This window comes from Acinonyx jubatus, chromosome A1 (genome assembly GCF_027475565.1).
Source record: "Acinonyx jubatus isolate Ajub_Pintada_27869175 chromosome A1, VMU_Ajub_asm_v1.0, whole genome shotgun sequence".
Classification (NCBI taxonomy): Eukaryota; Metazoa; Chordata; class Mammalia; order Carnivora; family Felidae; genus Acinonyx; species Acinonyx jubatus.
Window position 1 is genome coordinate 15,584,938 of NC_069380.1, and position 13,347 is coordinate 15,598,284.

At 38.1% G+C, this 13,347-nt stretch overlaps 1 protein-coding gene and 1 long non-coding RNA gene across 25 annotated transcripts in view; one reads left to right on the forward strand and one right to left on the reverse strand.

Moving 5' to 3' along the window:
• SUPT20H (SPT20 homolog, SAGA complex component) overlaps positions 1 to 8,255 on the reverse strand; it is a 43,177-nt gene extending 34,922 nt beyond the window's left edge. For 5 of the 24 annotated variants that reach the window (XM_053214519.1, XM_053214534.1, XM_053214528.1 and 2 more), the window contains exons 1-4: positions 5,629 to 6,352; positions 2,597 to 2,632; positions 1,884 to 1,942; positions 1,558 to 1,624 (exon numbers count right to left, since the gene is read on the reverse strand). In XM_053214519.1, coding sequence (XP_053070494.1) covers positions 1,558 to 1,624; positions 1,884 to 1,942; positions 2,597 to 2,632; positions 5,629 to 5,631 — 165 coding nt within the window. In that variant the 5' untranslated portion in view covers positions 5,632 to 6,352. Of the gene's footprint in view, positions 1 to 1,557; positions 1,625 to 1,883; positions 1,943 to 2,596; positions 2,633 to 3,550; positions 3,643 to 5,628; positions 6,355 to 7,765; positions 7,871 to 7,985 lie in introns of those variants that run through there. The other 19 variants (XM_053214559.1, XM_053214577.1, XM_053214552.1 and 16 more) reach the window with 14 other exon arrangements.
• The window catches only part of LOC106973827 (uncharacterized), a 113,594-nt gene continuing 108,475 nt past the window's right edge, over positions 8,229 to 13,347 (forward strand). The window contains exons 1-2 of the long non-coding RNA XR_001430055.3: positions 8,229 to 8,350; positions 13,084 to 13,211. This is a non-coding gene — a long non-coding RNA (uncharacterized LOC106973827). The remainder of the gene's footprint in view (positions 8,351 to 13,083; positions 13,212 to 13,347) is intronic.

Genomic DNA, 13,347 nt, shown 5'->3' on the forward strand with positions numbered 1-13,347 from the left:
AAAGTCGTAATTTGACACATGACAGAATAGTCAGAAAAACTGTGACAGCATCTCTTCAAGACAATAAAAGTTGGTTTCCACTTAGTTTTTGGGTCAATATACAAATCAGAGGTCAGAAAATTTCTTTCTTAAAGGGCCAGATAGCGTATTAGCCTTGTGGGCTATATGGTCTTTGTTGCAAATACTCAACTCTGCTGTTGCACCTCAAAATCAGCCACAGACAAGACAATGAATGGGTGTGGCTGGATTCCAATAAAACCTCATTTATGAAAACGTGCAGTGGGCAAGATTCAGTTGGCAGGTAATGGCTGCCAAACCCAATTTAGAACCTTTATCTCTCCTACCTTAATTCTGTCTCTGAAGTGATGGACATATTTGTTATATTGTGATGATGGCTTCATGGGTGTACATATATGTCAAAATTTACAAAATACATATTTTAAACACATGTAATTTATTGTATATCAATTATACCTCAAAAAAACTTATGAGAAACACAGTGTAAAATTTACTCAATATTTAATGTTTTCTCCTATTGAAGATTTTAAAGGCAGGATATTACTGGAATTCTACTAATTTTTTGTCTAAAAAGTAAAATGCATTCTTTTTTTTTTTTAAGTTTATTTATTTTTTGAGAGACAGAGCAGGGGAGGGGCAGAGAGACAGGGAGTCACAGTATCTGAAGCAGGCTCCAGACTCTGAGCTGTCAGAACAAAGCCCCGACACGGGGCTCAAACTCACGAAAAAACGGTATTCATTTTTAAAGAAGCACATAGAAACTTTTTTTTAAATTTTTTTTAACATTTATTTATTTTTGAGACAGAGAGAGAGTATGAATGGGGGAGGGTCAGGGAGAGGGAGACACAGAATCTGAAACAGGCTCCAGGCTCTGAGCCGTCAGCACAGATCCTGATGTGGGGCTTGAACTCACAAACCGCAAGATCATGACCTGAGCTAAAGTTGAACGCTCAACCGACTGAGCCACCCAGGCGCCCCGCACATAGAAACTTTTTAAGGCTTTTATACCCCAAGAGTCCAAAAGATCTTAAGGAATCAATTTGTTACATTTCTACTGCCCATACTTTTATGCTAATTAAAAATGAGTTCTGTTAATCTAATCTGGAACTAGTATTTGTGACCAAATTCATCTTTTATTATCACACTTGAATGTCCTACATCCTGTAAAACCTTTAAATTTCCAGTACAAATCACCATGAGGAAACAGGTTACTTTTTCTTCCAGTCTACAAATCACTTATCAGGGGAAAAAGAAGCAAAAGATAATATATATAGGAGCTTTGCTTCTTTGGACTTCTCAATGATTTTCTGTTACTCGATAAACACTGGTCGTCTCTCCTACCTAAGCAGGTGATCACTACTTGGTGCCAGATTAGCCAAGGCTGTGGGTGAGCTGCAAAACTGGCTACAGTCTGGCTAGGAAAGATGTTAGTTCTCTCACAAAAATATAAATCATTACCTGCTTCAAATGTACATCTTTCAAATGTCCCTGTTCCTCTACATTTCAAAAGCCGTAAAAACATAAAAAATTTATACTTACCTTAACCTCAGGCTCTTTTTCACATTCTTCAATATATAAGTCATAAAGTTTTTGAAATACAGATTTTCTAAAATTTAATGAAACAAAATGTGAATATTCTAATCATAAAATGGATGTTATTTTGAATTTTCCCATAATTCTTCCCCCCAATTTCCCCCAAACTGAGGATGAAGTAAGCTGGATATAGTAGCTAATATCAACTCAGAAATTTCAAATACACGTAAAGTACCTATAACATTTCTAGCACAGTGCCTAGCAGGAATGCAATAAATGGTAGATATCATATTTTAAATAATCTAAAATACCAATCAATAAAATATTCATACCTTCCACTAGACAGGTATTTCCTTTTAGGAGGTCTCTGTCGGGCACTTTCAATAACATACTAAAAAAGAAAAGTTTATGAAAACAGTTTGCCTTTTGCTTATTAGCACATGAACACCTACATTAAGTATACTTAAAACACGGGTTAAGACTGAACAGACTAGTCGCTTCAATCTCTGATTCATATTAAAATTATACCTTGGAGAAAAACTACTTAACTTCCAAATATATGTTACAAACAAGTGAAATTTAAACTGTACTAAAACTTAGCATAATATTTCACTGCTATGATATAAAAAAAATTATATAGTTTCAGAACTGAGGTTTCACAGGTCAAAATTATTCTCAATATGTTTTATGGTTATTTAGAATATGCACAGCGTATCCAAGTGCAAGAAATCTACACATTTTGAATTATCTTCCTCATTAATTGAATAATTAGAAAACTTATCAAAACAGGAAAACATAATTTTGGAAATCCTATGTCTTTATTCGATAATTTTTATTCCACAACATTATCTGAGAATTCTAACAGATGACCTAAACATCATCACAAAGTATTTTTATAATTTATAGCAAAATTATATGCATACTTGTCCTAAAATGTTAACGTACTCCTTTGACAACCACATATAAAAATCTCTTAAAACTGAGTTTGGTTAATTAAGACAAATTAAGACGACACTATTTCATATGTAACTTAGTCATGCCTCACCTCAGCACGATCCAAAGCTAGTTCTAAAGCTTGTTGCTGTAAAGAGTAAATAGTGTATTTGATATTATTCTCACAAAAAATTTAATATACATATAACATTTCTAGTTAAGTGTTTAAATATGTTTTATCTCCTAAAATACATCTAACATATTTTCCTTTATTTTTGTACCCTCTACCCACCCCACTCTATGTTAGAGATATGTTACAAAGAGAAAACATGGCAGTCTTGGGCACCTGATTAGGACAACAAATTATATCAGAAATGCTAAAATGGTTTTCTCTGGCTACAGAGCCAAGAGTCAGAGAAACTACTACCACTTTATGAACTTTAACTTCTACAACACTCTAAGAGCACCATTCAGGAAAATATATGGCTATCAAGCATGCAATTAAAGTGAATCTGCTAGGAATCCTGAAAACTGGGGGAGCTATTATATTGGTACATAACACCAATATAGAAATTTCTAGTATCTTAATGCAGAGAATCTATAATATAAAGTTTCTAGGTCAGTGCCTACTAGAAACGCATTAAATGATGGCTATCATTACCATGTTTCAATGACTTTAAGATACCATCAGTTATAAGCATGTTATCAGTAACCTAGGTAAAAAAAAAATTTTTTTTTGAGACAGCAAGTGAGTTGATAGAGAAACAGAGGGTGAGGGAGACAGAATCTTAAGCATGCTCCACACACAGTGCCAAGCTCGCCACAGAGCTTGATCTCACAACTGTTGAGATCATGACCTGAGCTGAAATCAAGAGTCACACGCTTAACTGAGTCAGCCAGCCAGGCTTTCAGGTAATATTAAGAAAAGCCAATTATAATTGTAAGATGTCATTAATTATAGACTCATCATTAACTCAATACTAAAATGTAAAAGAAAATGTATCTAGAATGAAGTAATAGTTTTATTACTGCACATAGGGTTTGAGATCTTATAGTAGATTCCCACCCTTCATCCTTTTCTTAGAGACCATGATTTCAAGCCAAGAGAAGAGGAGTCTCTGACTTCCTCATTTGTAAAGCTTTCTTTTGTAAGGACATCTAAGAATAAAAAGTATTAAGTTTTAAATAAGAAAATTTAACAACAATGATATCTCTTTCTAGTTTTGTGGTTTGGTTACCACACAGGATTACAGTATTTTTCATTCACAATGATAGTCCTCTTTAATTTTTAATTCCATCAAGAGACAGCTTTCATTGTTAACATACAAGGACCTAAATTTTTGTTTTATTTTGTAGACTCCAATAATTCAACCTACCAAATTCCATGTAGTAAAAACTACTAGCACCCACCAAAATCCCAAGAATGCAATGGAAAAAAGAAATAGTGCCAGCCTTTGGAAATTGTGAAAAGGTTTAAGTGCCCCTGCCACTCTAGTCGTAAGGATGGAGAATTCATAGGATTACAAAAATAGTTTGTCTGCGTTTTTACTGTAATAAAAAAAAAACCCGCATTAAACACCTAAAATTTAAAAGTAAAAAAAATCTGAAATATGCCATCATTTCAAAAGGTTGTTAAAATAAATTTATACCAATTTATGAAAAAAATCTTATGAGCAGCAGATTCATAACGAAATTGGTTCCCAGGATTCAAGATGAGATTCTTGAGTATAAACCATTTCCTGGATGAGTACTCTGAACAAATATATAAGGTTTTTAAATTACTTTGCTCATAAAACCTTAACGTAAATTTATATAAAAAACTATAATAAACACAATCAAATGTACACTTGAGGACAACTGGCTATTGTTAGTCTTCTCAAGTAAGTACCTCATCTTCTGAAATCAAAACTTCAAAAGCTCTAGAGAGATAGAACTGCAAATGTAAACATAAACATCATTTATTCACTACTTCCTTCCAACATTTAAGAAGGAATTGATAGCTAATATGGTGCAAAATATAAGTCAAGGTCAGCATCTCATTGTAACAGCTCCACTATTTTTTTTGAAATTTTTTAATGTTTGTTTATTTTTCAGAGAGAGAGGGAGGCACAGAATCTTAAGGAGGCTCCAAGCTGTCAGCACAGAGCCCAACTAGGGTCACAAACCACGAGGTCTCGACCTGAGCCGAAGTCTCAGATGCTCAACTGACTGAGCCACTCAGGCGCCTCAGCAGCTCTACTTTTCTGTAACAGGGCAGTGGTGGATACGCAAGATTGGAAAAGAAGAGAACTGTTCTCAAAGGTTTATTCAACACGGTGGTCAGTGTTTATTTTTTCATTGTCAAGTGCTGCTGATTCTTTAAAACATAATAAAGTAATTTTTCCCATGTCTTTATTTTTTTTAATGGCAAAAGGTAAACACCCAGTCCCTAGTATGTTTAATGACTGTAAGTCAGTGAACAGAAATGTGCCATTAAAATCCAACATGGATGCTGCTTAAAATGTTATTTGCGGTAAGCAGGTTACATTTGTTTTTGAATTAAAGAAAAAAATCTAAATTAAGAGAAGTTTTAAAATATGAGAAACCTGTGTCCTCCAAAGCCATTTGTATTTATACCCATCCTCCTTGGCAGTGATTTGACTATGGCAAAAAGAAGTAACTATTTAAAAAACATTTTTTTTTTAAATGTTTATTTTTGAAGGAGAGAGAGACAGAGTGAGTAGAGGAAGGGCAGAGAGAGAGGGAGACACAGAATCCGAACCAGGCTCCGGGCTCTGAGCTGTCAGCACAGAGCTTGACACGGGGCTTGAACTCACGAGACGTGAGATCATGACCTGAGCTGAAGTTGGACGCTCAACCAACTGAACCACCCAGGCGCCCAGAAGGTAAGTATTTTTTAATGCTTCACAAAGATAAGGACAGATAATTGATCAGTTTAAATTGGGCATAATTCCAACACTGAATGGAGAGATAAGCCCCCTATTTTCTGAAACAGATTTTGCAGGTGATTGCTAAGTAATTCACCAGTTAGGTTAACTTGGGCATACATTAAGTATTTCTGTACCCGTAATACAGTATTTTTATGGAAATGAAGGAAGAGAACATTCTAAAATACAACCACAAACATAATGAGCTACAACTTACCATTGTGGTATAAAATAGGGGTCCAAAATGAAGAGAAAACTTATGTGTGTTGATGAGGAGTGAAAACCATGTCTTTAATATCAATCTTATAGTACTAAAAAATCAAAAACAAAAGAAACCCATATTAACATAAAGCTATTATGAGCAATGAGATTATTTCATTATTAACAAGGAAAACCATTTGAAAAATATAAATTTTTGAGTACATTTTTAAATAATCAGCAACAAAGAAATCACATACCACAATCTTTTCAATTGTTGAAAGGTACAGTTTTTATCAGGTACGGCAAAAAAAGTTTGCAAATTAAAATCATTACTTGCTTTCTTCAAAATACTTAACATCCAGGAGAGAAAAGAATGTTTATTAATCTCTCCATCACCACTGTTGCTGTCATTGTTCCCATGGGTCACTGTACAGTTCACTTTACAAATCATACGTTTCATCATACCTGCTGATAAAAGTCCTCTAAAAATATTCCCCTAAACGTCCCCAGCTACATATTCCAGATGTCAGATCCAGCTCCAGTTCCTCCAGCCATTCCTTCCTCAAGCAAACTGGATACACTGCTGAAGAATCTCATTCCTCTAACACATGGATTCTCATCCTAGCTGCACAACATAATAACTTGGGGAGTTTTAAAAAGTGGTATACCCATGTCGTATCTTCCAGAGATTCTGATTAATTGGTCTGGAGTAGGAACCAGGGATCAGCATTTATGTATTGAGATTGAGAGAGAGATGGGGGGGGGGGGGATATCGTAAGCGGGTTCATCACTCAGTGCAGAGCCTGAGGCACGGCTTGATCCCAAGACCTGGGGATCCTGACCTGAGCAGAAATCAAGAGTCAGACACTCAACCAACTAAAACACCCAGGCACCCCAATATTTACTGGGACCAGCATTTTTGAAACTCTCCAGGCAATTCAAAGTCTAATTCTATATCTAACACCCTCTAACTTGTCTGTCTACATAACACTAAGCTAAAAAGCACATCTTCAAGTGACAAAAAACAGTGTTTTTCCACTGTAAAATGATTTTGGTTTCTGGTGAACCCAAAGCTTAGGTTTTGCCAGTCTGGGTTCAAGAAACAAACAAAAACAAGTGACAGGCATCATACAAGTTCCAGGAATAGTATCTTAAAAAGTAAATAAGACATTAATCCTACCTTGCAATAGCTCTTAGATTTAATATGAATTTAAGTTAAGGTGAAAACTTTCTGACCAATGAATCTAAAGACGAAGGCATACCAGGTAGAGGCAAAATACAGTGATTTTCAAATCATATCTTCTTCCACGAAAATTGGGGGAGGGAGGATGGGAAGACGAGGCTTAGCAAACTTTAAGTTTTATAGATAAAAACCATTAACTACGTGTACAACTTACAAACCAAACATTATGATTGTATACAGGATTTGCCAGACACTGTGAGAAAACCACTGAAATTATCATCTCCATTTTACAGGATAAGGCACTCAAAACTAACGACTTTCCCAAGATCACACACAGACAAATTCAGTTCACACCTCTCTCAATTTTTACTCTTAGATTCTTTCTAGTAAAGCTTACGACCTTCAGGCTATTCAATCCAGCACCCATTTTTAGGTTTTTAAAAACAAAACCCTAAAAAAAAAAAAAAAGACCCAATTCTGCTCAGACTAATATACATATTTTTCCTTAATTTTGATCTAACTTTACTTCATGGTTCTCAACATGTACACGGAGTACACTGCACCCAATCTAACCCCGAAAATTCTGTCAATCACTTTCTATTTACCTATCCGGGACTTTAATGTATTGTACTCAGGAAAACGCAGCCGCTCCTTCAAGCGAAGGTTACAAGAGATGGTTTCCAGGAGCAGTTAGCTATTAAGTTAAATTCTGAACTCCCGGTAACCAATGCGACAACCAGCAATTAATCCAACTGTAAAATTCGCAATCGTTCCATCGCTTTTCCTGATCGATCTGACTCTTCAACTGTTCGAACTGTTTTCTTTCCAACAACTTAGGGTTTAGCAGTATAACGCCGCAACTCAACAGCCAGGCGACCAGCCTTTATTCAATATGGACACCAAGAAACCCTCCCCCCAATCCCCAGAAGCGCCACGCGAAATTCTCGGGAATTTCCGGAAATACCTATACCTGGAATCCAAAAGTGAAAACTACAACGAAAAGCGTTGCTTGTTAGCACTTCGAGAGGCAACTGAGGCGACTACCTGGAGGGTGCAGGGCCGGGGCGGGGGGGGGGGGGGGCGGGTGGTGCTCAGCTCAGCCCGCCCCGCCTACGGGAACACCGTCCTCCTCCTGCGGGATCCGGGGTCTGGAAAGCCGCGAAAAGCCACTCGGGAAACCGCTCACTCACCTCTGACCCCGGCCAAGATCTCGCGTGCCTAACCGTCCGCAGCGGTCACGCCTCTCCCACCCGCCACCGCCCACCTGTGCGGGATGCCGGCGCGCTGGGCGTCATGAGGGCGCCGCTGACTTTGCCGGAATGCGACATGCGGGAACGGGCCCCGCGCTGGAGGCTGCAGGCTCGCTCCGCACGTACCTCACGGGCGCGCCGCAGCTCAGCTGAAGGGTGGTTCCGGCGTCCGCACTTCCGACTGGCGCGCAGGGCGGAGCGAGCCTGTAAACCGCGGGCGGAAGAGGTGGAGCTGGGACGGCTCGGTGGCCCCCGGGAGGCTCGCGGAGCCAGGGGGTGGTGTCGCAGGGGTTGGTACCTACAAGGTTCGTGGGGACTGAGGTCCGGCAGGGGGCGGGGTCCATATTCTCCTTCGCTGGCCCATCTTCCAGTACTGTAAAATGCGGGATAGGATGTGGCTATTTGGTGGCTAGGGTGCCTTTTTGAATTTCTAGAACGAAGAAACTTGCCCTGAGCTTTTATTGCCCAACCCATGCAAATGGAAGGAAATGTCACCATTCCTACAGTTACTAGTCCAAGCCATTCAGCCCTCGATAGTGTATTGTAAAATGCCAATGAATTTAATGTTTAAAAAATTCCGAAAAACAGACAAAAGTAACCTCACTGGGGAGTTCTAACAATTCAGAAATGGAATAACCAGGATATATTGCAATGTCTGATTGCAGTTCTGTACCTTTAAACAACTTTGATTTTTTGGTTATAAACTTTATTGTTAATATTGAGGTGAAATTCACAGAATATAAAATGAAACATTTTAAGAGTATAATTCAGTAGCATTTGTTACGTTCACGATGTGCAACCAACAACTCTTAATTCCAAAACATTTTTATCACCTCCATTAAGGACTTTACATTTTTCCCTCTCTTAGACTTTAGCAGACAATAATTACTTGGTGTATTTACCTAATATGGATATTTCACATAAATGGAGTGTGAGACCTTTTTTGTGTCTTTCACTTAGTATAATGTTTTCCAAGTCCACGCACCTTGTAGCAAGTATCAGTATCAGTATTTCATTCCTTTTTATGGTTTATATTCTGTTCCATTGTATGTAAATACCACAATTGTATGCATTCCTCCATTGGTTACCATTTGGGTCATTTACACCTTTGGGCTATTGTGTGTAGTGCTGCTATGGATATTTGTATGGAAGAATTTGAGTCCTGGTTTTCAATTGGCGGGGGGTGTAGGATGGTATATACTATTACAGAAAACCAGGGCCTGACATAGTTCAAGTATTAAAAAGAGATTTTAATCAGGAACTATTGCAAAAGAGGGAAAGAGACCTCAGTATAGAACTGAGCTCACTTCCAAATAGAGCATGAACAAGTAGGGATTTATAGCCAAGGAGCAGAGTTGGAGGGCAGTGGGTGGAATTTTTTTTTTTTTTTTGCCTCTTTCTCTCCCTCTATTTTTTTTTTTTTTTTTTTGGATGGAAATTTCTTAGTAAGAAATACAGGGATTGGGGGAATTCTGGCTAAGTTGACTTGACAGGGTTCTGGCTGAAGGCACATCAGAGTGATCAGACACCAAGGGTGGAGACTGAGAGTTTGATCAGATATTGAAGGTGATCAGATATCTAGGTGGGTGTTCTTTGTAATCTGATTTAGGATTCTTGCTACAACTGGTTGATACATGTCCCACAAGGCAGACTAAAATCATGGAGAGAGTCTTTGCAAAATTCTAGGAGTGGAATTTCTGGGTCATATGGTGATTTTATCCTTAAATATTTGAGGAGTTGATAAACCATTTTCCACAGTGGCAGAGACATTTTATGTACTAACAACGTGTGGTGGTTCCAGTTTCTCCACATCCTCACCAACATTTCTCCTTCCCCTCCTCCTCTTCCTTCTTCTTTTTCTTTTTTTTTTTAATTTTTAAAAAAAAAATTTTTTTAACGTTTATTTATTTTTGAGACAGAGAGAGACAGAGCATGAACAGGGGAGGGACAGAGGGAGAGGGAGACACAGAATCCGAAACAGGCTCCAGGCTGTGAGCTGTCAGCCCAGAGCCCGACGCGGGGCTTGAACTCATGGACCGCGAGATCATGACCTGAGCCGAAGTCGGCCGCCCAGCCGCCCAACCGACCAAGCCACCCAGGCGCCCCTTCTTCTTTTTCTTCTTCTTTTTTTTTAATTATAGCCATCCTACTAGGTATGCAATAGTATCTCATTGTGGTTTTGATTTGCATTTTCCTAAGGCTAGTGATGTTACACATCTTTTCATGCCCTTTTGTCCATTTATATATCTTTGGAGAAGACATTATTCAAGTTATTTTTTTTTATTCAAGTTATTTTTTTTATTCGTTACTTTATTCAAGTCCTTTGCCTCTCTTTTTTTTTTTTCAATATAATTTATTATCAAGTTGGCTAACATACACTGTACACAGTGTGCTCTTGGTTTGGGGGGTAGACTCCCATGATTCATCACTTAAATACAACACCCAGTGCTCATCCCAAAACGTGCCCTCCTCAATACTCATCACCCGTTTTCCCCTCTCCCCTGCTCCCCACCCATCAATCCTCAGTTTGTTCTCTGAATTTATGGTTCTCCCTCTCTAACTATATTTTTCCCCTTCCCTTCCCCCATGGTCTCTGTTAACTTTCTCAAGTTCCACATATGAGTGAAAACATATGATATCTTTCTCTGACTGACCTATTGCATTTAGCATAATACCCTCCAGTTCCATCCACATTGCTGCAGATGGCAGGATTTCATTCTTTATCATTGCCAAGTAGTATTCCATTGTATATATAGACCACATCTTTATTCATCAGTTGATGGACATTTAGGCCCTTTCCATAATTTGGCTATTGTTGAAAGTGCTGCTATAAACATTGGGGTATATATGCCCCTACGCATCAGCACTTCTGTGTCCTTTGGATAAATTCCTAGTAGTGCTATTGCTGGGTCGTAGGGTAGTTCTATTTTATTTTTTTGAGGAACCTCCATACTGTTTTCCAGAGCAGCTACACCAGTTTGCATTCCCACCAACAGTGCAAGAGGGTTCCTGTTTCTCCACTGCCAACGTCTATTGTTTTCTGAGTTGTTAATTTCAGCAAATCTGACAGGTGTGAGGTGGTATCTCAACGTGGTTTTGATTTGTATTTCCCTGATGATGAGTGATGTTGAGCATCTTTTCATGTGTCTGTTGGCCATCTGGATGTCTTCTTTGGAAAAGTGTCTATTCATGTCTTCTGCCCATTTGTTCACTGGATTATTTGTTTTTCAGGTGTTGAGTTTGGTAAGTTCTTTATAGATTTTTGGATACTAACCCTTTATCCAATATGTCACTTGAAAATATCTTTTCCTATTCTGTTGGTTGCCTTTTAGTTGGGTTGATTGTTTCCTTTGCAGTGCAGAAGCTTTTTATCTTAATGAGGTCCCAATAGTTCATTTTTGCTTTTAATTCCCTTGCTTTGGAGATGTGTCAAGTCAGAAATTGCTATGGCTGAGGTCAAAGAGGTTGTTGCCTGCTTGCTCCTCTAGGGTTTTGATGGTTTCCTCTTTCACAATTAGGTTTCTCATCCATTTTGAGTTTATTTTTGTGTATGGTGTAAGAAAGTGGTCTAGTTTCATTTTTTTGCATGTTGCTGCCCAGTTCTCTCAGCACCGTTTGCTAAGGAGACTGTCTTTTTTCCATTGGATACTCTTTCCTACTTTGTCAAAGATTAGCTGACCATACATTTGTGGGTCCAATTCTGAATTCTCTAGTCTATTCTATTGGTCTATGTGTCTGTTTTTGTGCCAATACCATACTGTCTTGATGTTTACAGCTTTGTAGTAGTGGCTACAGTCTGGGATTGTGATGCCTTCTGCTTTGGTTTTTATTTTTCAAACTTACTTTGGTTATTCAGGGTCTTTTGTGGTTCCATACAAATTTTAGGATTGTTTGTTCCAGCTTTGAGAAGAATGCTGGTGCAATTTTGATTGGGATTGCATTGAATGTGTAGATTGTTTTGGGTAGTATTGACATTTTAACAATATTTATTCTTCCAATCCATGAGCATGGAATGTTTTTCCATTTCTTTGTGTCTTCTTCAATTTCCTTCATAAGTTTCCTATAGTTTTCAGCATACAGATCTTTTACATCTTTGGTTAGGTTTATTCCCAGGTATTTTATGGTTCTTGATGCAGTTGTAAATAGGATCGATTTCTTGATTTCTCTCTCTGTTGCTTCATTATTGGTGTGTAGAAATGCAACTGATATCTGTACATTCATTTTGTATCCTGCAACTCTGCCGAATTCCCGTTATCAGTTCTAGCAGCTTTTTGGTGGAGTCTTTCAGGTTTAACACGTAGAGTATCGTGTCATCTCCTTTGCCTATCTTTTAATTGGGTTGTCTTTGTTTAAGTTATGAGTTGATCTATATTCTGGATACTAGACCCTTATCAGATGTATGATTTGCAAATATTTTCTCCCATTCTGTAGGTTGTCTTTTCACTGTCTTTCTGATGCCCATTGATGCACAAACTTAAATTTTTGAACAAAGCCTTGTTTATTTTTTCTACTATGGCTTGTGCTTTTGACGTCATACTTAAAAACCCATTACGTGGTGCCTGGGTGGCTCAGTTGGTTGAGTGTCTGACTTTGGCTCAGGTCATGATCTCACAGCTCATGAGTTTGAGCCCCGCGTCGGGCTCTGTGCTGACAGCTCGGAGCCTGGAGCCTGCTTCGGATTCTGTGTCTCCCTCTCTCTCTGCCCCTAACCCACTCACATTCTGTCTCTGTCTCTCTCAAAAATAAAAATAAACATTAAAAAAAAATTTAAAAAACCCATTACCAAATCCAAGATCATAAGGGTTGTCAAAAACTGAACTCTGCACACTGAGTGAAGTAGAAGGATGAGTTTATCGCAGGATAAAGCAGAAGGATGAGTTTATTGCAGTTGTTTTGACCTGTAAGCTGGGAAACTCAAGGCTAAAAGAATAATGAGTTTCAAGTTGCTCATAGACTAAAAGGTGTTTATGGAGTTAAATGTGGAAGTTACTTGGCTTTTTCTGTTGATTGGTTGCTTGGTCTTTCTTATTTGTATCAGCGTAACTGAAACGAGAGATAGGAGAAACAAGAAAGTTCAAAGATGTTACGAACAGACTTGGCATTGGGGATTGTCTAGCATCCTGTGCTGATTTCTGAGAAGAGCCATAAATTACTGCAATTTGTCAGGTAAGGCTAAGTTTTATTTATTTTTTAATGTGCCTGCATTGGCCAACACCATTTTGTTGCCATGATAAGTGACTCCATTTTAGTTTTAATTTTATAGTATTTAACCCTAGGATTTCCTATAAGAATTTTATGATTT